Source organism: Cucurbita pepo, chromosome 13, assembly GCF_057944985.1.
Source record: "Cucurbita pepo subsp. pepo isolate OVF chromosome 13, ASM5794498v1, whole genome shotgun sequence".
Taxonomy (NCBI): domain Eukaryota; kingdom Viridiplantae; phylum Streptophyta; class Magnoliopsida; order Cucurbitales; family Cucurbitaceae; genus Cucurbita; species Cucurbita pepo.
Window position 1 is genome coordinate 14828847 of NC_141810.1, and position 22042 is coordinate 14850888.

General features: G+C 36.4%; 4 protein-coding genes across 8 annotated transcripts; all 4 read right to left on the bottom strand.

Annotated features, from left to right (window-relative positions):
• Positions 1-754: 754 nt before the first annotated feature.
• Positions 755-6876, bottom strand: ATNUG2 (GTP-binding family protein). 2 transcript variants are annotated; one of them, XM_087129622.1, is made up of 12 exons: positions 6656-6876; positions 5980-6223; positions 5656-5789; positions 5164-5293; positions 4729-4889; positions 4311-4412; positions 4112-4216; positions 3727-3855; positions 2130-2270; positions 1894-1994; positions 1467-1524; positions 755-1359 (listed from the first exon to the last, which is right to left on the bottom strand). In XM_087129622.1, exons 2-12 carry the CDS (start codon positions 6206-6208, stop codon positions 970-972), a joined length of 1680 nt encoding a protein of 559 aa, XP_086985748.1. In that variant the 5' UTR covers positions 6209-6223; positions 6656-6876; the 3' UTR covers positions 755-969. The 2 variants fall into 2 exon arrangements, with proteins under 2 accessions (XP_086985748.1, XP_086985746.1); XM_087129620.1 differs by having other exon boundaries at positions 5980-6228; positions 6656-6875.
• Positions 6877-9149: 2273 nt separating this feature from the next.
• On the bottom strand, positions 9150-14599 carry LOC111808505 (RING/U-box superfamily protein with ARM repeat domain-containing protein). Of its 2 annotated transcripts, XM_023694522.2 has the most exons (4): positions 14361-14599; positions 14164-14292; positions 13846-13914; positions 9150-10928 (listed from the first exon to the last, which is right to left on the bottom strand). In XM_023694522.2, exon 4 carries the CDS (start codon positions 10917-10919, stop codon positions 9282-9284), a length of 1638 nt encoding a protein of 545 aa, XP_023550290.2. In that variant the 5' UTR covers positions 10920-10928; positions 13846-13914; positions 14164-14292; positions 14361-14599; the 3' UTR covers positions 9150-9281. The 2 variants fall into 2 exon arrangements, with proteins under 2 accessions (XP_023550290.2, XP_023550289.2); XM_023694521.2 differs by lacking the exons at positions 13846-13914; positions 14164-14292; positions 14361-14599 and having other exon boundaries at positions 9150-11461.
• Positions 14600-14748: 149 nt separating this feature from the next.
• On the bottom strand, positions 14749-17938 carry LOC111808506 (uncharacterized). 3 transcript variants are annotated; one of them, XM_023694525.2, is made up of 8 exons: positions 17875-17938; positions 17678-17765; positions 17356-17483; positions 16991-17040; positions 16349-16881; positions 16125-16205; positions 15800-15862; positions 14749-15013 (listed from the first exon to the last, which is right to left on the bottom strand). In XM_023694525.2, the coding sequence occupies exons 2-8, from the start codon at positions 17720-17722 to the stop codon at positions 14933-14935; spliced, it is 981 nt and encodes a 326-aa protein (XP_023550293.2). In that variant the 5' UTR covers positions 17723-17765; positions 17875-17938; the 3' UTR covers positions 14749-14932. The 3 variants fall into 3 exon arrangements, with proteins under 3 accessions (XP_023550293.2, XP_023550292.2, XP_023550291.2); XM_023694524.2 differs by having other exon boundaries at positions 17859-17890; XM_023694523.2 differs by lacking the exon at positions 17875-17938 and having other exon boundaries at positions 17678-17837.
• A 715-nt stretch (positions 17939-18653) lies between these two features.
• Positions 18654-21740, bottom strand: LOC111808805 (ferredoxin-thioredoxin reductase catalytic chain, chloroplastic). The gene is made up of 6 exons (XM_023694995.2): positions 21433-21740; positions 21128-21240; positions 20519-20568; positions 20338-20409; positions 19231-19291; positions 18654-18851 (listed from the first exon to the last, which is right to left on the bottom strand). Exons 1-6 carry the CDS (start codon positions 21524-21526, stop codon positions 18807-18809), a joined length of 435 nt encoding a protein of 144 aa, XP_023550763.1. The 5' UTR covers positions 21527-21740; the 3' UTR covers positions 18654-18806.
• Between the last annotated feature and the right edge of the window lie 302 nt (positions 21741-22042).

The following is a 22042-nucleotide window of genomic DNA, read 5'->3' on the forward strand; positions in this document are numbered from 1 at the left end:
TTCAATTTTTGGTAATTCTTTTTTCAATTAAAATTTTAGACAAATATCCTATTTCTTATTACACCGTTTATATATTTATTTATTTATAAAAGTGAAAGTCAACTTTAAAGTTCACTCGGTTTCTTCTTTTTTACTGAGTTTTGAAATCATTTCTTCACAATAAAGAAAATTCAATTATGATTTGAACTTTATTCATAAGGTTTTATATAATTCACCATAATGGTTTTAAATTGATTATGCATGCCCAACAATACCCTACAATAAAATAAGAACAATGATCGTACTCAAATAAGAACAATTTTGAAGTAGGGTTTCTAAAATCATACCCAAAACAACAATGATGATCATCGCACAGGACGAGGTTTGTAGACGTTATAAACGACAAACAAAAACGTTACAAACCACACCCTAGAAATCATCAGTTCGAGCCTGTTATGTACTTCCCAGAAACAAAGGAACGTTCTCAACAGAAATCTGCATTCATTCAGACTATTGAAATTTTGATAATTTAGAACCCTCCCTCCTAGTCACACTATTATTTCCCAATAATTGTTGCACAATTTAATACAAAACTAATTCGGGGGCCAAGAAATCCCCCCCTTTCCTCTCTCTATTATAAGCCATCCAATTTTTATGTCCCATCTGCAAAAATGAAAGAGAATTTTGGCCAATGGTTTTCTATAGTTGAGAACATTTATGAGACATTTCATTCAATAAAGGGAACGTGGTTTGGCACTTCCTATCATCTCTAATGTGTTGCAAAATATAGAAATGGTATTAATGACCTAAACGAAAATCTGTTAAAAAAGAAATGTAGAGTAGGGATGTTCTTACAGTACAGGGGTAACTTTTTTCAGCTTGCCCAACAGATACGGTCCTTAAATAATATCTGCTAAGAGAGAAGTATTGGCAAAAAGATAACACAACAGTGAATATACACAAGTAGACAGAAAATATCACCACATGATCTCAGCCTGCAGTTGGACGCTCGTCCTCCTCTACCACATCATCATCCTGGCCTTCAGATGTCCTTCCCTCAGTGTCTGAAGGAGCCTGTAACTCGTCCTCAGAGACAAGAATCTGGTCGTCGCATGACTCGCCATTCAGTTCATTATCACTGAACAGATCCCTTTGAACAGGCACACTTCTTTGCTGCTGAGATGATATCACATTTGCAATGGCTTTGAAAGCGGCTGCAGCTTGATTGCTATCAACACCCGAGTCATCATCAACACTATAGTTGGGTTCTTCTTCAGACTTATCTTCTACTCGAGGTGGTGGAACAAAGAACGGAAGTTTACCCCTCTGCCAGTCGTGGAGGACCATCTTTGCTACAGTTGTCAAGTCAGGCTCGCCACCCTGGATAGACGCCACTTGAAGCAGTTAGTTTTTCATGAAAATGATAACAAAACAAGTTGAACAAAATAGATAAATAATAACAACCACTTCCAAAATAAACAACATACCCTTAGGAGCTTGCCTGACAATTTGCATAGCTGAACTAAAAAGTCATTGTCGTCCACCCTTAACATGAAACAACAAATTAAAATTGTTCTTCAGCACAAATTTAAAGATGATAAAATAACAGAACTACGCTAACAGTTGAAGCAAACTATTAGGAAATAGATGAATGAGTAAAGATGATAAAATAAAGAGATTTTCATGATAGGAGTTGCAGCATAAAGTTTTCTCTCAACCAAAATGATAATACAGTTCAAATCAATTTTATCCTCACAAAACTTGATGAATAAGAGTAAGAACCAAAATACCGGTTATCTTAAATTGACTAAAAAGGACAATTTGAAAATGAAAAAACCACCAGAAAAAATAAATCAAATGATAACGGCCGCAAACCCTTATGCAAGAAAAAGATTAAAATGTATGGTCACTCACCAATTTTTGATCTTGTATGCTCTTTCAAGGTGTTCCTTCTTCACCCGCTTCAACACTTCTCCAATATGTTCAGATGGATCCTCCAAATTAGTAACTCGTACCTAACACAAAGTCCAAAATACCATATTAACAATGAATAATTTTAAATGTCAACATATTGGCAAGTGTAATTGAAAACTCGAGTGGTTTCAAAAGAAACCAGATGGCAATGCAAACGAAAATGAGAAAAAACATACCACGCCCTTCAGCACAACATCTGTTTCAGTGTCACTGTTTTGATAAACGACTCCTGGGCAATCAATCAGAAAAATCCTCTTTGTGAGGGTAATATATTGCCACACTTTAGTTTCCCCTGGAATAGGTGCGACTTTGCAAACCTAATAAAAAGGGTGAATTTATTTTAAAAAAAGAACCACAAGAGATTGATTATAGTGCCACAAGAATCGAATGTAAGGGGCTCACAATAGTATCACTACAACAAGCAACAGAAGAATCAAATGTGAGACAATAAATATTTTTTCCTAATTATTTTCCAAGTATTTCCATTGACATGAAGAGGAAGTCCAAGCAAAAAGTCCAGATTCTGCCACCACCCAATATCCAATCTAATATTCACGTGCCTTCTATAGGTTATCCCATTATTTTTAGCTCAGTCAACAATTGGCTGCACTGCAAATTGAAATTCGGCTAAACAAACAAACTCGGTGTCGGACTTGTTACTAGCTCTACCCCCTTTCAAACAATTATTTCCAGAAGTTTTCCCTCCAACACTACTGATAGATTCAGTACGTCTCTAATTGGGCAAACATGCGAATCAATTTGGTGGTCTATCACTCCTGTTATTCACCATACAAAACCTATCAGAAGATATTACTCTACAAAGCAAGCCACATGACTCATAGTATTCCTAGAAGAAATGCTACACCTAACATAGATCCAATAAAAACAGATATGATCTGAATAAGAAAGGTTCTCATAAATTTCAGCACATGAATAAGAATAGGTGCGACTTTGCAAACCTAATAAAAAGGGTGAATTTATTTTAAAAAAAGAACCACAAGAGATTGATTATAGTGCCACAAGAATCGAATGTAAGGGGCTCACTTTAGTATCACTACAACAAGCAACAGAAGAATAAAATGTGAGACAATAAATATTTTTTCCTAATTATTTTCCAAGTATTTCCATTGACATGAAGAGGAAGTCCAAGCAAAAAGTCCAGATTCTGCCACCACCCAATATCCAATCTAATATTCACGTGCCTTCTATAGGTTATCCCATTATTTTTAGCTCAGTCAACAATTGGCTGCACTGCAAATTGAAATTCGGCTAAACAAACAAACTCGGTGTCGGACTTGTTACTAGCTCTACCCCCCTTCAAACAATTATTTCCAGAAGTTTTCCCTCCAACACTACTGATAGATTCAGTACGTCTCTAATTGGGCAAACATGCGAATCAATTTGGTGGTCTATCACTCGTGTTATTCACCATACAAAACCTATCAGAAGATATTACTCTACAAAGCAAGCCACATGACTCATAGTATTCCTAGAAGAAATGCTACACCTAACATAGATCCAATAAAAACAGATATGATCTGAATAAGAAAGGTTCTCATAAATTTCAGCACATGAAGAACTACACCATCCAGATTTTGCCATGATTTTCTGAAAGCTTTTTACCATATAGGCCCTTTTGAACGCAAAATAATTACTGCAGTTTTATTATGAATCCAATTCAGACATACCAAATGAATGAACAAAAAATTAAACAACAATTTTTTTCACATTTATACAAAACATTGTTGGTATCAAGGAAGAATGAAACCTTACATTCTTAGTCCGTAGTGTGTTAATTACAGATGACTTTCCAACATTGGGATATCCAACAAATCCCACGGAGATAGCTTGCTTGTCACTTTTTAAGCGCGCAAATTGTCTCAGTACGGACAGGAGAGAACCCTAACAGCAACAAAAAAGAGTCTTAGAAACAAAGTTAAAGATGATGTTTATCCTATATTGCCAAAGACAATATATCAAATGATTCCCTTGCGGAGTTTCCTCATCGACCAATATGATCCAATCATAAAAGATGTCATTGAGCAACTAGATGGGTCATAAGGATGACATACATTTTACTATAAACAACCAATTCAGGCTCTTAGCTAGAAATTAATTATTAAAAAGTACTATGGGGTCCCCGATTTAATAACAATACCTTTCCAAAGGATTTGTTGATGCTTGCATGAAATGCTAGAGTAGGATATTCTTTTGATAGAACTCTAAGCCATCCCTTTGTTGCCCAAGCAGGAATCAAATCGCACTGAGAATACCATTCATTAACATGTCTCAATCAGCCTTCTAGAAATTATCAAAAAAAAATTCAGTGCTCTTTCAAATCAAAGATGAGGTGAAACCTTATTTAACAAAAGAACCACGTGTTTATGTTTGCAGTGCTCTTTCAAATGTCTCTCTAAATGGTAACATCTTGTTCCTTGGGGATCTCTTGCATCTAGAACCTGGGAAAATGACAAATACTCAGATGATGGATATACAATAAATGATGGAGGCTTGCAATGAGTTGTGGGAAAACAAACCACAATTTTGAAATGGAAAACCATAAAAAATCCAAAACATAAAATGTAATAATGGCGGCTGTGCAAACTATTTGAAGAGAACTTTTTTCCTAAATAAAATAGAAATAAGGTAAATAACATTTGGGAAGATACTAGCTTTTACATTTCATAAACTAATGGGGAAAAATATGAATGAGAAAAGAAAATCACATGTGAATACTATCATCAACAAAGGAAGAGATTAATTACTACAACGAACCTGGACAACAACATCTGATGAGTCGATTACTTTGTAGAGCTCGCCCCATATACGTTTACTTTGACCCTTCTCAAACATAGTATGTCGAACAAGGTCTCTAAAACCATCTTCTTCGCTACCCTCATTTGTAGCATTCTCAGCATACTTTTCATCAAAGTCATCTACAGAATAAAGAATATGCAATATAATAAACAGCACTATTGACATAAGAAGTGACAACAGCAAAATTCCAATAAGAAAAGAAAAACATTGCTTGAGAACAGCATCTTCAGATATGTCTAGTCACATAAAAAGAATAGCATCCGTTTTCTTTTCTATTCTTTCACAAGGTGCCAGGTACACACGTTCAAAATAAACAAACACTTGAAAGGAATACCACAGTTATTGATACTTGTTTATCAAAATTCGCAAGAGACAGATTCAAATATTTCATACCATGAGACTTGTCAGCTTTCTTAAGTAGTGACTCATAGTCAGCAGCCAAAAGCTTTGGTCGCTTTCTCTTCCCCTTTGGCCCAAAGGCATCTTGAAATGGTTCTGTATCGAGAAGATGGACTCTGGATTGCTTCAGAGATAAAAGTACCACATTAGCATATAAACGTTTTGAAACTTTTGTCCCTAGTTTACTATAGAACCACAATGAATGATTATCTTAGCATATGCAAGCATGTCATAGAACATTCAAAGCTTCATTTATACAAATCGGTGAGCTCCAGATGGGAAAGTGAGAGATAGCAACGAAAAAACGCTCCGACGGAAAGTGGATAAGCTTTCTTCATCTAAATCTTGAGCAAAACAACATGCAAAACAGCAGCTAATAACATTGACAACAGAGTACATCGAAGCTCAATATATAAATCTTATTTAAAACAGAAAATTAATGTACAAACACATCAAATCAACGAATTATAAAAAACAGGTCTCTACCTTCTGATGATCATTCAAGAGGGAAAGGGGCAGTTTCTTTTCCTTCAAAATCACATTGTAGCTACTTGACATCCGTTTTTGGAGTTCTTCACGAAAAAATTCAAGCTCTTTCTGGTTTACAACTCGAGTATTACCTATCAATTCAAGTTAATATACATCATCAAAATCTTATCAACATACTGCACGATAGCATTAATAATACAAGTTCGTAAAATAATGAACAAGGACAGAAATGTAGGCACGGTACCAACTCGAAAAATGATTGAATGTGGCCATGGTAACAGCCCCTAACCCAACGAAAAAGAAATGACAAACGAAACGTACCAAACCAGCGGCGATCAGGTTGAATCCGTGTGTCCGGTAATTCCTTTGATTGAAGCTCATGCTTCAACACCTTCCCTTTCCGATCACGCTTTGGCCTTGTATTATACATCTTGAGACGTCGCACAGTGGCAGCGCTACGCGCATTCTTATTCCCATCACTTCTGTTGGCGTCCAGGGAATGTTTTGGTTTCCCAGACACACTTACCTTCCTTTCTGTCTTCTTCGTCATCTTTAATTATAAATACTTTACTACAGAATATCAGTGCATACTAATCAGTAAGAAGAACGATGAATTGGGATGGGGAGGCAAGTAAGTTCTCTTTCAGAAAATTTCCGTTCCAAATAAGTCGAATTACGCAGAATTTTAAAATAAAAAATTGTTTCTAATTTCACAGAGTTTTTTTTTTTTTTTTAGATGTACGCCTACACCAATTTATACAAAAGCCTCCCACTAAACTCCATTCAATCAAACACAAACTCAAGTTTAGTTAAATATTTTTTAACACGTATTTTTCTGTTCTTTTAAAACTTAGAGCTATAATTTAAACCTTTTAAAGTAGCTTTTCGATTCATTTTAATCGCCAATCAAGTTGCACGTAATATTTATGTTTACATTTAGATAGACTGATTTTAGAAACCAACGTAAACCAACGACAGAAGAAAAAGAAGTAAAAACCTGATCTGAAAAACGCGCGGCGGCAGCGCGATATCAACGGCGGCGTGGGAGAAGCGAATGTGAAAGGGAGCGGCGTCGATTCGGCGGGAGAAAGCGGATAGCGACGAGCGGTGGGGAGCGGCAGTGCAAGGAGCAGTGGCCGAAAAAGAAATATTAGTGAGGGGTGGCTGAAGAATAAATAGGGTTTGGGGCAGGGTGCAGCGGCTGAAGAATAATTAGGGTTTGAGGGGCTGAACAATAGTTAGGGTTTGGGGGTTGGCGGAAGAATTTTAAATTAATAAAAATAACAATAAATAGGGTTTGGGGGAGGCTGAAGATTTTTAAATTAATAAAAATGACTATCTCTATTTTTTTTTATTTTTTTTTTTAATTCCCATAATATCTTACATTTTTTTAAAAATATACTTAAATATTAAAAATAAAAATAATAAATAAAAAAAAAAAAAAAAAAACTTGACTATATTTTTTTTAACTCCAACAGTATTTTATCGTTACTATAACATTTTAAAAATACTCGTAAACTTTTCAAAGTAACATTAAAATGTTTGAAGATAATTTATAAGGTGCTTGTAGACGATTTTCATCTAGATATTGACAGTAAGATATTTTTAATTGAAAGGTATTAGTGAAACTTGTTAGAGTTTAAAAGTATTTTTGAAACAAAGTACTAGCGTTTCTATCTAAAACTTTAGATAAATATAAATGGTGAAACTTCGAATCGACTGGAGTTAAAACCTAGGGATTCGAAAAGGGGTTTGGAATAAGACGAGGATGGATATTTATGAAGCACGTGTGGCTCTACGGACAAGCAATGATTTAGATTTGTTGGATGATGGAAGTCCCACATCGACTAATTTAGGGAATGATCCTGGGTTTATAAGTGAGGAATACTAACTCCGTTGGTATGAGGCCTTTTGGGGAAGCCCAAAGCAAAGCCATGAGAGCTTATGCTCAAAGTGGACAATATCATACCATTGTGGAGAGTCGTGTTCGTCTAACATGGTATCAGAGCCATGCCCTAAACTTAGTCGTGCCAATAAATTGGTAAATCCTCAAATCCTCAAATATCGAACAAAGAACTCCTAAAGAAAAGGAGCCAAGCCCCTCCTCGAAGGCAGTCAAAAATGACTAAGACTCCAAAGGAGTCGAGCCTCGATTAAGGGGAGGCGCACTTTGTTCGAGGGGAGGTGTTGGATGATGGAAGTCCCACATCGACTAATTTAGGGAATGATCATGGGTTTATAAGTGAGGAATACTAACTCCATTGGGATGAGGCCTTTTGGGGAAGCCCAAAGCAAAGCCATGAGAGCTTATGCTCAAAGTGGACAATATCATACCATTGTGGAGAGTCGTGTTCGTCTAACTTGGTATCAGAGCCATGCCCTAAACTTAGTCGTGCCAATAGATTGGTAAATCCTCAAAGTTCGAACAAAGAACTCCTAAAGAGAAGGAGCCAAGCCCCTCCTCGAAGGCAGTCAAAAATGACTAAGACTCCAAAGGAGTCGAGCCTCGATTAAGGGGAGGCGCACTTTGTTCGAGGGGAGGTGTTGGATGATGGAAGTCCCACATCGACTAATTTAGGGAATGATCCTGGGTTTATAAGTGAGGAATACTAACTCCGTTGGTATGAGGCCTTTTGGGGAAGCCCAAAGCAAAGCCATGAGAGCTTATGCTCAAAGTGGACAATATCATACCATTGTGGAGAGTCGTGTTCGTCTAACAAGCTTCATATGAACCGACGCAACGGTTCAATGCTTTCAACTTGGGCAATACAAAAGATGGATCATATTTAGAGATATTCACAAGGCAAAGGAGGCAGAGAAGCCTTCTCCATCCACATCCCGTGGCCTATTTCATTTCTCGTCCCCGTAAATTTTTTACTTCCAAAGAATTTGCCAAATCTCATTCTCTACAGTGATTTTCTCCCATCTATTATTCCTTAAAAATAATTATTTATTTTAAAATTTTAATTTTCAATATAGCTTTTACTAAAAAAAAAATTGTAAAAAAATCGTAATAAATGAATATATTTCTTAGGCTTAAATTTGAATGTTACTAGATAGTTTAAATATTACCATTTGAGTCTAAAAAATAACTATTTTTAAAAAAAATATATATGGCATGCATTGAAAATATATATGTATTTTTTGAAGGGAGGTATGAAATTGGGCTGGATGAATATGAGTAATATAATTTCTTGTCCAAACAAGTTTCAGACCATGGCTATTATAAGCCTTTGAGATCCAAGAACAGAACAATGGCTATGGCGTCAGAGTGATAGCGATTAGATGCAGATGCGACCCCTGTGACATGATCATTGAAATCGAAGGGAAGAAACGAATTCCTCTGTTTTGAAGATTGTAATGAATTTCACACTACACAAATACACAAATTTCACCATACAAAATTTGAGGTTGCTTCTTTAGAAGCCTTTTTATTTTGGCATCTTCACCGGAAAAAGGAGGAAAAGAAACAGAGGATGAAGAGGAAGAAGTGGAAAAACAGAGTTTTAAATCAAATCAAATCAAATCAAATCAAAAGGGCTTCGTTCCATAATATTCACAACCCAAATCAAAAAAAGGAAAAAAAAAAAAAAAAAAGGTTTACAAATTCAAACGGTTTCTGTTCAGAACTCCGACGAGTTCGCGGTGGATCTGTCCATTCCGGCACCGATTCGACACCGAGTTCGGCTGCCGAAACAACCCGAGTCGAGCAGTTCCTCCCAATTCACATCCTCAGCTTCCTCATCTCTGGCTTTCATATACTCCATGATTCTCTTCACCTTTTCTTTTGATCTCTCACTTCCATTTTTCTCTACCGCCATGAAAACCTCCATTGCTCCGGCGGTTTTTGCCAGACCCTTAAACCTCAAACCGCCGTAACTCAGTCCGAACAGGACTGCCACACAACTCTCCCGAGTCGACTCAGTGTCCAGCTCGTTCTCCCTCAACATCCCCACCAAGCACTCCACTGCACCGGAGTCCAACAACGCCGCCCGGCCCTCAAAACAAGCAGCTAAATTACACAATATCAGTAAAATACGGCCGGCCATATGGCCGGATTTCACCATCCCGAGAAAGACCGGCACCGACCCAAGTTTCACAAGCTTCGAACGGTTGCTCTGAACGTGCGATAAGTGATAAAGAGCAAGAGCCGAGTCGTGCCGTGTTTGCTCTGAATCGGATACCAACAGCCGTATCAATGGCGGCAGAGCACCCAAAACGCCGATCGCGGTTTTGTTGTCGTCTTCGAGAGCTAAGCTGAAAATGGCGCCGGCGGCATGTTCTTGAACCTCCGGTGAACCCCCTTTCAGAACATCGATCAAATTGGGGAGAATCCCCGACCTTACAATCTTAACCTTGTTCAAATTCTCTAAAGACAGATTTACAAGAGCTGCAACTGAATTCACCTGAACGCCAGTGTACCTCGAGACGATGAGAGATCGCAGAGAAGAGAGAATCAGATTAGAACAGAGATGAACCCTAGAATCCTCTCGAGTTCTTGTGATTTTTCTCAGCGCAGTCACAGCCTCTTCAATCTCAATAACCTGAGAGCTTTTCAGCTTCGCGATGATCTCTTCTTCCTCGGGCAAGTTCAGATCACTGATTATCTCGATGTCAGAGGAAGAAGACGAAGAACAACAACTCGGCCTTGTCGCGAGAGGAAGAGGCAGAGTTGGAACGGCGGCGCCTACAGATTCATCGGAGCTCGAGTGGAAATGAGAGGTCCGACGAGTGACTTCGGTGGCGGCGTGGTTGAATCGAACCACGGGATTCTCCGCAATCGCTTGAATCAATTCCTCATCGCTTTTGGTGTGGGCCGCCATGAATTGACGAACGAGCTTTTCAGCGGATGAGAAATCGAGGGGTTTGGGGGATTCAGAAGAGGAATTCTTACACCAATTGAGAATAGTGGATTTGAGAGCCAGATTCGGGATAACAGAGGAGAAATCCGGGTTGGAACCATCTAACAGAGTCGGCTTCAACCCTAAATCTTTACAAACCTGAACACAGGCGGCTTCGAAAGTGTGACCAGAGGAGACAATTACAGGATCCGCCATTAAAGACCCAGAAATGGGACAGAGCAATTCTTTAGGTATTTCCTTCGATTGGGGAGGTTTCGAAGGAAATGGCGAAGAAGAAGACCGATTGAAGATCCGCCATTTCCGTCGAGGACTACTGGTTATCTCTGAAACTGCAACCGGTGGAGAGTTCTTCTCCAAAACCCAGTTGTGTTTGATGTGTCTATGGATCATGAACTTCATCAAACCCTCCTGAAATTCCATTTTTGGATTGTGAGATTCAGATTTCAATCTCTGAAAAAGGAAGAAACCCCTTTTAACAATACAAAGAAGGTAGTTTCTATGCTCGTCAATCAAAGGACTGAATGAAATGTTCCTGAAGCTCCATGATTTGTGCAGTGAAACGAAGTCCGTGGTGAAAATCCGGTGTCCAGTGGACCAAGTCCGCGGAGGTATGAACAGGAGAGAGAGAGAGAGAGAGAGAGAGAGAGAGAGAGAGAGAGAGAGAGAGAAGAGAGAGAATTTGGGGTTTCAGAATATGAGCAGAATCGAGAAAAGAGTAAAGGTAAGCAAATCCGTAAGTGAAGAAGAAAATGTGAGTGTTTTGGGATAAAATAGAATATGCTAATTGTTTTGATTATCTAAGTGTGTCCCAATCAACAATGGCAGTCCACTCCCCATTGGCTAATTGCTTCATCAGTCTGCCATGGAAGAACCTCGCATTTAAGACCGATTTTTGTTTATCGTTTTATGTTCACATCATTTTATGAATAATTTCAACCATATGATTTTCTCTTTTCTGCAATTATCTTTCAAAAATTTGATTTTTTTTTCTTTACTCAACCACTCTCTTCCTGGGACTAACATGGGTGATTAAAAACAGGTCAGTCTTTTTAGAAATGTATTGTTTTCATTTTATGCTTTGAAATGACAAATTTGCCCTCTTTCCAAACACCCTAGTAAAAAAGTGTGCAATTGTACATCGATTACAGACCGAGATTTGATTTAAATACTAAGTTTAAAAAGAATAATATCTACCAAGATGAGCTTGAAATATAAATTTGATTTAGATTTTCATTATAGTAAGAAATTGAAATTTTAATTTTGTACTCATCAAGTACCATATTTATCATTGACCTCTTTAATATATTTTTTCAAAATTCATAAATCTACTACCAATACCGCTCAAACGTATGATTCTATTGCAGTTAAAATTAAATTTTAATAGAACAAATGAAATTTCAAATATAATTTTACTAAACAATTACTAGATACAAAACTAAGTGTTTATGAACTAAATTTAGAAAAACCAAAAAATGAGAGAGTTGCTACAAAGGTACCAATCTTAAACCAAAACATTTTGTCAAATCAGAATTATTTTAATTTAAGATGTATATGAAGAAAATGACCAAAATGACTAGGCATTTAAAAGCAATATAATTTAGAAAAAGAAAACAAAAATGATTGGATGGAGAGAAAATCACACCCAACTCATAGCCAATGCATTTTTTTTTTCTTCGATTTTGTAGTCGAAATCACAATGTAAAAGAAAAAGAAAAGAATTTGGTAAACATATTATATATCTATATCTATATATATATTTGGAATTAAATCCGTGAAGCAAAGAGAAAATGTTTGTGGGGGGTTTAGTGATGACGTGGCAATTTAAAATCTTAAAAATTTATAAATGAGACTCTTTTGCATGGAAACAGATGTAAAGGCTTAATTAATGTTTTCTAATTCGCCAAACTTTAATGCACAAAAGTGGTGAAAAGCTTATTAATATTCTCCATTTCTCCTTCCTTTCTTTTCTTTTATTATCTTATTATTCAATTATTTCTTTACTGGTTTTTGATATCATAAATTATTATTATTCTTCTTATTATTATTATTTTGAAATTGTGGACTGAAACAGGCTAACACAACTTTAGCTAAATTATTGGATCCTTAATTGTTAAGAGACTGTGAGGCAAACAATTGGGTGTGAGTTGATATTAAATGTGAGGTCTACCCTCCACAATCTCTCCCTTTCTTTTCCAAAAGTGGTTTCGATTCCAACTCCACCCCTTTTTCTTCTTCTTCCTCTTCCTTTCTTTGGGGTTTCAACCAAGGGCAAATTAGTAATAATCATCGAAAGCCTTTTCTTTTCTTTTTCGCAATTAATTCCCTTTATAAGGTTGTTTTACCTAAACATAGGGATTAGGTCTTACTAACTTTCTTCCCTAACATGGTTTGTTTTTGTTTACAATATAATATTATAGGTCTAGTAGATCCTTAAACTTTCAATTTTGCATCTAATAATATAATGCATTTTCAATTTTCGTCCGAACATTCTACCTAGAAGCTTAGAAGCCTTTTCATCTCCTAGGAACAATCTAGGTAATGAAAATTAAATGGAAACAAAATCAAAACTCATAGAAAACTAAACTATCATATTAGTGATACAATCTTCCAATGATATTAAGAAAATGATTGAAAAGTAGGTGACAGTCGATTCAAACTGTAAAGAGGAGATGAAGAACATTGCCCACACTACTCTAAAACACTTCCCCCTTCCCTAACCCTAATTTAATTTTCCAGATCTCAATTATGCTTTCAACTTTACAAAAGACATTCTTTTGTGCTTTACAAAGTGGCAAATTACTTTTTCTTTGGCTGTTTGCTAAGTTAAGTACTACGCAATTACCTTTTTCTTATTTTTTTCATTTTCTATTATTATATGAACCTACATAATTATTCATGGAAGGCATTCAATTACAATTTTTGCATGCTTTTTAAATAAATAAATAATAATTAGCAAACTTGTTTGAATTTTATGGGTGTGTGTGCTAATAATAAAGCCCTCTAAGCTAACTGCTAACATACATACCCCAAAGCGATCACATCAACTAAAGTCAAATAGTCTCTCTCAAAAAACAAAAAAAGTCAAATACAGTCTTTTTCTTTCTTTTTGGAAAAAGATGATTTTAACTAATATCTAAAATGAATGAACAAATTCGTCTTGTAAAGAACCATAAAGTTAAAATAAAATTTCAAATCAAATCTTAAAACCAACATATATCTCCACTAAATCCGGCAACAAAACCGATCTTAAACATGAGAGGGCAATTAACCATAAATTCAACTTTCACTATGATGCAAGATTAAACTAATGGGTAAAGGTTAGTACCTTTTTAACTGTTAGCTTCTCGTTCTGCTGAAAGCCAAAGACAATAGTCCACACGCTTCTCTCTTGTCCCTAAGCAATAAATAATACAAAACAAATTTGGCTTTATTCACAATAAAGATTTTCATGGAAGGCATGGGTGGAAAGTGTAAAAGTAAACAATTTAAAAGAAATTGACAGACTTTCTCAGAGGTCTCTATCATTGATGTCGAGGAATCTGATTCTCTAATTCCATTAAGGTCCAACATTGCTTTTTTGGAGATTTTGAAAGAATAAATACAAATCAAGTTCACATTAAGAGAGAGTGGGAGAGAAGTAGACCTTCACCAGCTACCCACGTTGCTTTGTTTTAGAAACCTCCTCCTCTGCTTTCTCCAGATGAGAGTAGAAGCATCCACGAAAGATCACCAGAAGCGTACGCTAAAACTCGTTGATCTTCTTGATCTCCTCCTATTCAGATGTGGATAACGCATGGATAGTAGGCCATTGATGCTAACAAGCAAAGATATACGAAGTACCTTTTTGACTTGCCAGTCTGATGGTATGACAGACACAATTCCCTTCTTCCAAAATGCTAAAGTAGCATGTGTAGCATGTGTAGCATCAGGAGCTTAATGATGATCATCTTCGTAGCCTGTTCTGCTTCCTGGAATGTAAGAGAACGCACAAAACACATGAAGTCTAAGCTCAAGGTTCAAGATTATCGATGATAATCATGGAGTGATGAGGTTCAATGTAATATTTATCATCCATTTGTGCTCATGAAATTCTCATCTAATGAGATCTGACACACGTTTACCCTAATGAATTGGGTATCCGTCGACTCCATTCTCAATTAGTAAATGGTTCAAAGTTTTATCCATGTATGCTAAGCACAGCATTGGTAAGGCAGAGAGGTCTATGCACTATACACAATTGATTTCACTACTTAATTTATCCTCAAATTGTTTATACATACGCCTAAAACAACATCCGAAGAAGGGCTTCAACTTATAAACGGAATAAGTTATCGAGCATAACACCAAATTTAGTAATTCAGTTCAATACATCCGTACACATTTTGGAAGACAGACATTAGAGCAGCAAAACCCTATGATCGTGTCATTGAGAGTGGTGGCGGCGGCTGCTTAGAACGGGGCAACATGGCGAGAAGAATCTTTTTCCTTGGTCCCTGTTAATTAAGAATCACAGGCCAGGGCTCAACATAAGTCTACGATGGATACAACAAACTTTTTTTAATAAGAAACTACGTTTTCATGGAGAGAATGAAATAATAAACCAGGTGTACAAAAAAAAACTAGCCCAAAAAAAGGAGTCCGACCGAAATAAAGATAACGACTCTTATCTAAATGAAAAAAACCAAACTCATAATTGCAAAAGGCCTAGTGACCGATGCCAAGAGGGTTTAAACTTAGCCGCCTTGCAAAATTCTTCACCCAAAATGGATACAAAGTAGTTTGCATGATATTGAAGTTCCAAGTAAAATCATTCAATAGACTAGTTAGCAAAGTGGCAACTACTACGTATACAGTACTTTTTATCAAATGATTTGATATTGCATATAACACATGCCGTAAGATACATTCTTCTTTAGCAATACTAATAATTTGATGAATGATGAATGCCACAGGTGAAGAACATATATATAACTCATAACTCCTGTGTATGAATCTAGCGACATAGGTAAGACCCTACAAATTATCACACTTAAGAAGCTCGTGGAACATTCAAAATTCCAATCCAGGACATTTTGATTAAATCCTAAGGTCACTCACTCGCAAGCCTAAACCTTTGTCAACTTGAACTTGATGGTATGACACTGTTTTCTAAACTAGCATGGTTCATCAAAATTCTAATTAGGCAAGTACACCATACAGGAGTGAACGTAAGTTTGCAAGCCAAGAATGTATTTCAATCATAGTTGAACAATCGTAGAAGGCCAGGGAAACGGAACTACCATGGGTATCCCCAACTCTTTAAGATCCCTGTCTCCCATCTGTCTCAAAGCTGTCATATCAATCTGCAAGATATAATTTACAAAAAGAACCTAGGTTTATATACAAGATTTAAGAGTTTATAGGCAATCGTCATCACAACTCAAAAAAGCCCCAAGGAACTTCATATATAACATTCACATGAAGAAAAAAAAAACAAAAAAGAAGTCTAATGGTTGTATCCTAAAGAATTTACATCTTAAAATGGGTTTTAATTTTCAGGAAAGTACATACATTCACCACCCTTAAAAAATGCTGAAAAATAACGCACAAGCTGAGATAACTTACTTCTTCTGCCTGAAAATGAATGACATATTTCCCCAAACCAAGCGAATTCAACAAGCCAGCAACAGAAAGAGTACCCTCTCCCTATACAACAATCATTAACGAGACTTAGCAAGAAAAGGCTCAACTTGATGTCTACGATGAGCTAATTTATAAGATTGTAAAATTTAATAACTTGAATTGGCACACTAAATTAGACCGATAAACTGAACAGCCAAAAAGCATACCATTGCGGAACTTCTCTGCATGCTGCCACTTATTGCTGTGAGATCCTTAACTGCCTTGCCAGACACAGGGAGGGTGGCTTTCATTTTCGCAGGTGCAGAGTCTACAGACCTATAACTATCAGCAACGCTGTTCCTAAAAAACCATTCATCTCTAGAACGATCAGCTTCCCTCATAGATGAGATCCTCCTAAACTCATCATTGTATCTAGGAGGTGAAAGCCCCATGGAGCTCTTCAGGATCCCATCTGGGGATCTAACTCTCATCCTGTCAACATATGATACAGTACTTTTCCTTTGTGAATGTTCTAGGTATAGATCATCGGCACTTTTTCTGTAATGTGTTTGCCTTATAAGATTACTCCCTCTAAATTCATGCCTACGATGTATTACATCTCCACTAGTTGAGGGCAGATAATTTTTTGATAATTGATGGTGTATTCCCACCCTTGAGTGTTCTTCGCCAAGACCAATTTTCTTGGATTGATTTTTGCGCATAAGTTTCAAGCGCAGATCATTTTGACCAACTCTGTAGACTTTATTCGAATAAGAACTGAAGTAACCACGAGATCACAGAAAACCAATACATGTAAAAAAAAAAAAAAAAAAAAAAAACAATAATACAAGTAGAGAACAGGCTTGTACCGTTTTTTCTTTGGCCACTTGAACCCCAATCAAAACCATCTCCACGTTGCCTGCAAAGAGAATACCCAACAAAGGCATGCAAAATTCAGAATACATATTCTAAAAACTATCTCAAAATTACAGTAAAAATGACCACATTTATACAGAATGAAAAATCATTAAGTCCTCGTTCAAATTGAAGTACGCCCAGAAGTATAAGAAGAACCAACTCGATACTCGATAAGAGCACAGAGAACGAAGAAGTTTAACTCGAACAATACAGACAAGCCGGAGAAATGGGGGTGGGAAGAAAAGAAAAGAAAAAAAACGCCTGGATTTCAATGCTGCTAACAATCAATAAAGAAAGAGAGAAAAAGAAAACAAACCGCTTATTCGTGGATGAGAACAAATCCTCTGCATTATCTGCTGATCTCTCAATATATCGTTTTCTTCTTGGCACTGGTCCAGAATCAATATTCGATTGAGCGAAGTCAGAACCTCCTCTCTTTACCATCTGCAAATGATTCAATCATACCAAAAATAAAATAAAATAACAACGCAGCGTTCAACAATCGTCGATAACATCATTCTCGTAAAAATATCGAAATCGAAAAGTCTCAGCTCTTTTTAATTTCTTAAATAACGCAAACCAGACACTAAGAAACAAACTAAATGAACTCGTCAGTAGGTGCATATGCATTGGATTACCTGACCAGAGCGCCCGAGAGTGATGGTGACTTGGGGCCTCGACATCTCCAGGAACGAAACCTGTGAAACAATTGAAGCCTCGACCTATCTAGGTAACACAAAATGGAATGAAACCCTAGAGTTAATGAACAATAATAATCAAACTGTAAGGAATTGGGAAAGAAATAAAGAAGAAGATGACGTGAGAGGTATCGTACGGCCACCACTCTGGGCTGCCCGCCTGCAATCAGGTTACCTACACGAATACACCACCGATTAAAGGTATAAATTTAGTCAATTTTATGATTTAGTTAATTAAAACCTAAAACTGACTTTATTTTACATTTCTCTATATGCTTATTTTACATTTTTGTAAATTCCAAAATTAAAATAATAATAATAATAATAATAATAAAAGGATAGTTTTTTTATAATTGCTCGTTCATAAATTTCATTCCAACTTTTAATATTTAAATTCAAAATAATTATTGCATATATTTACATGGGTGACTAAAATCATTTAATTTTTTTTTTAATTTAACGCGTAAAATCTGAACATATAATATTTTTATAAAGAATATGACATCTGCCAAGAGATTTTTACTTCTTGTGTTCGATTTTAGACCTTCATCTACATTGCTATTGAACGTCTTATCCATATTATTGTTTTATATCATATTTAAAAACAGAACATTATAAAAGATTCTCGACCGAGTGTACCTACAGCCCCACAAATTGAATATTCATCATTTTAGAAAGTGGGAAAAAAGTATCTCTTTCCTAGTTGAGTCGAACAGAGTGTGCCACAGCCCTACAAAACTGAATATTCATCATTTTAGAAAGCGGGAAAAAGGATCTCTAGGAAGCCTGATCCCTCAAAACTGCAGGCTTTCTTTTTGCAAGTGCTTTTTATACCAAGTATTCTACAATCGTCACGACTTACACGTTACGAATACCATGAAAAACTGTAACAAAAGGGGGATTTAGTATCTAATAATTTGTCAGAAGCAGATATGGCAGAACCATTCATTGTCTCATCAGCATATAAGGTTACTGTTATTACATACATAACTATACTTGTATATTTCCACCCGTTCAAGTCAAACCCCAATATGAATTACTAATGAACACAACTAGTGGAAATTAAGGGTTACATGTTTGCGGTTGTTGCCCTGATATCTTCCAAGGAGATTGCCTGCAGACAAGAGGAGTGAAAAGAAATCCAGGGACAGCAGAAAATAATTATTGATAACAGTTACTGTGGATGATTACAAATCCAGCGACCGCAAAGCATGCTTAACATTCGAGTTTCAGCGCTAAAAGAATTTGTGATCTATGCCAACTTCACATTTAAATGCGTTCCAAGGAGTAGAACGAACTAGGTAAGGTCGAAAGGATGAAACTTAAAAAATATTTGAATTCTGTAATGGTGATAATGTCTAGTAATAAACCACGCACCGTTTGATAATTTAAATCATACTTTCAGTAAGCAGTCATTCCATTGAGATTGCTTCCAAACATTATAAAAGTAGCAGGGTCAACCTATCAGATCAAGATTAATTGATAAGAATTACCTGATCAGTGCCTGCAAAGTCGTTCTCTGGAGTCAGGAAAAGCATGCAGTGACACTCTTTCCTGCCAAGAAAAACTTTATTTTCAGACCTCATGCGTCTGATATGGAATAACATGAGTAACATGACCTATTGTTTACATTTCCTTGCTTCCTGAAACCATTTTAATAGCCAAGGGCCTTGAACGTCAGCTCGCTACCACATTATTCTTCTGTTATTCGTATTAACAGCTACTCTAGGAGGAATGTTTTTATACGGTGCTAATGATTTAATAACTATCTTTGTAGCTCCAGAATGTTTCAGTTTATGCTCCTACCTATTATCTGGATATACCAAGAAAGATGTACGGTCTAATGAGGCTACTACGAAATATTTACTCATGGGTGGAGCAAGTTCTTCTATTCTGGTAGGGAAGAATAGCATCTTTCCTTAATCATATATAATATAAAACCCACCTTAAAACCTCCTTGCTAAAGTGAACAGCTTGGTTATGTGTAACTATAGAGTACTAATTTAATTTACCAGATTACCATGGGAGATAATTCTAAGTCACTTCATGAAAGTAAACCCCTACTCTTCATATGGGAATCTAGGTCTTTGCTTTCAAGTTCAAGAACCTAGAACTGTAAATCTTGTCACCGATCATCTTTAAAAAAATAAAAATAAAAATTAATAAAATGTGTTTCCCTAGTCTCTCAAGCTAATTACAATCTGTATGCTGACGCTCTCATTTTCTTTTTGTGAGATCCCACATCGGTTAGGGAGCAAAACGAAACATTATTTATAAGAGTGTTGAAACCTCTACCTAACAGAGGTGTTTTAAAAACCTTGAGGGAAAGTCCAAAGAGGACAATATCTGCTAGCGGTGGGCTTGAGCCGTAACACTTCTTTTCCTTTCTCTTTTTATAAGAATAGGACTTATCAAGCTGAATAATCTTAATGAAGAACATTGAGTTGGTCAATAAATCAAGTAAGAACAAAGTTTTATGAGTATAATGCAGAGAGGTTTGTCCATGATTTTACGAATTCCATCTAGGAAAAAGGAAATTTTCCTATGCTATGCTTCAACTTTTTTGCACATCAGTCCTTAATTATAAATGCATATTATACCTCTCTCTCATTGGAACACATGGACAGTTCCAAAAACCTTGTGCAACTTCAGCAGGTTTGTCATCATAATGCCTGAAAAAAAATCATCAAGCTATTTGAATTTACATTAAAGATAGTATGAACTACCATTAGTTCTAGAAAAGAATACAGGATTTCTACAAAAAGCACGAGAAACACTAACCGGCAAGGACAAAGTGGTGCACCCAATGTATCTTTGTGATCTGCTAGTCCCTGTTTAGATCTAACATGAGCTTCTCTAACACTAATTACAAATCAACGACATTCAATCAATTAATACAAGGCAGGGCTAAAGAGATAACAAATAAAAGAAATTCACAATTCCAAGGTAACATCCAACAATTTCATCTCATGATGAGACAACTATTCAACCAAATTCATGAGCAATATCTCACGTGTACCCATGAACACAAGGAAAATTAATACAAAGATCCATCAAGACAAGCCAGTAATCAACTTGCCATAATCAAACTAAAATCTACCGCTACAAACTTTATCAGCAATATCAAGAAAGTAACAAATTTTAATCAAGTTAACGTCCATCTGAGAGAGCACAATCATATCGAAATTTCTTTCCTTCGACTGCTTCACCAAATAATAAATTTCTGTTCATTTTGAGAACAATCAACTAGAGAACATAACAACTCATTACGTGTAATCAATGAGATGTTTCTACAAACATCAGCAGATAAACGCATGACTACAAAAGTATGGCAGAAAAATGAAAATTCTGTAAATAAACAATTGGATATTGATAAACTGAGAAAAGAACCTTGATTACAACCGCAGTGACCCCCTTGTCCACACAGAAATACGTTCCTGATTTACGAGCATACTGCTCCGAGAATTTCCTCATTATTTCGACCGACTTCTCGGACGGTTCCGCTGAAATAACAAATAAGAAAGAAATTCCATCCGCATTATCTTACAGTGCTCGACAAGAACAAGAACAAAAACTTCCTAGTGGCCGACGCAGCAAGCACAAATTGGCTCTAGAATCTCGAGATTTGAACACATCACTTCCATACATCAAAAAAACAAGATTTACAATCAGTTCCAAAACCGGGTAAAGTTTACCTTGAGCTCGCACGACATGTCGATGACGGGAGTGGCCGAGGGGGGAACCGGAGAGTGGAACGGCGATATTGAACGAGGAAGCTTGTGGAATCATGAGGACAAAGCCGCGAAAAACGAGGAAGAGAAGAAATCTGTAGAATCGGAGGAAGAAGAAGAATCTCTGGATTTGTATATAGTTTTTTCTGTAAAATAATATTGGAACGGGTTGTAATGGAAATTGATTTACAGAGATGTAAAAGATCGATAGAAGTGAGTTTTCTGGGGGATGCCATTGCCAGGTTCCCTCCACTCATCGCAAATATCAGCAAGCGATCTCTAGGAACCACTCGGTTGGGATTTGAGATGATTCAAGGCCATGGGCCCAGCTCAGATTCATGACAAACCCATCCTTATCAACATCGGCCCACTTACAATTTATAATTATCATTTTCCATATTAACCTTTATTAATAGATTAATTACCACTATTATCTGTTATATATCGTCGTCGACCTCACAATTTTTAAAACGAGTCTATTAGGGAGAAGTTTTCACACTCTTGAAATGAATGCTTTGTTCTCCTATCTACTCGACGTGAGACCTGACAATCCACCCTATTGGGAGCTCGCATC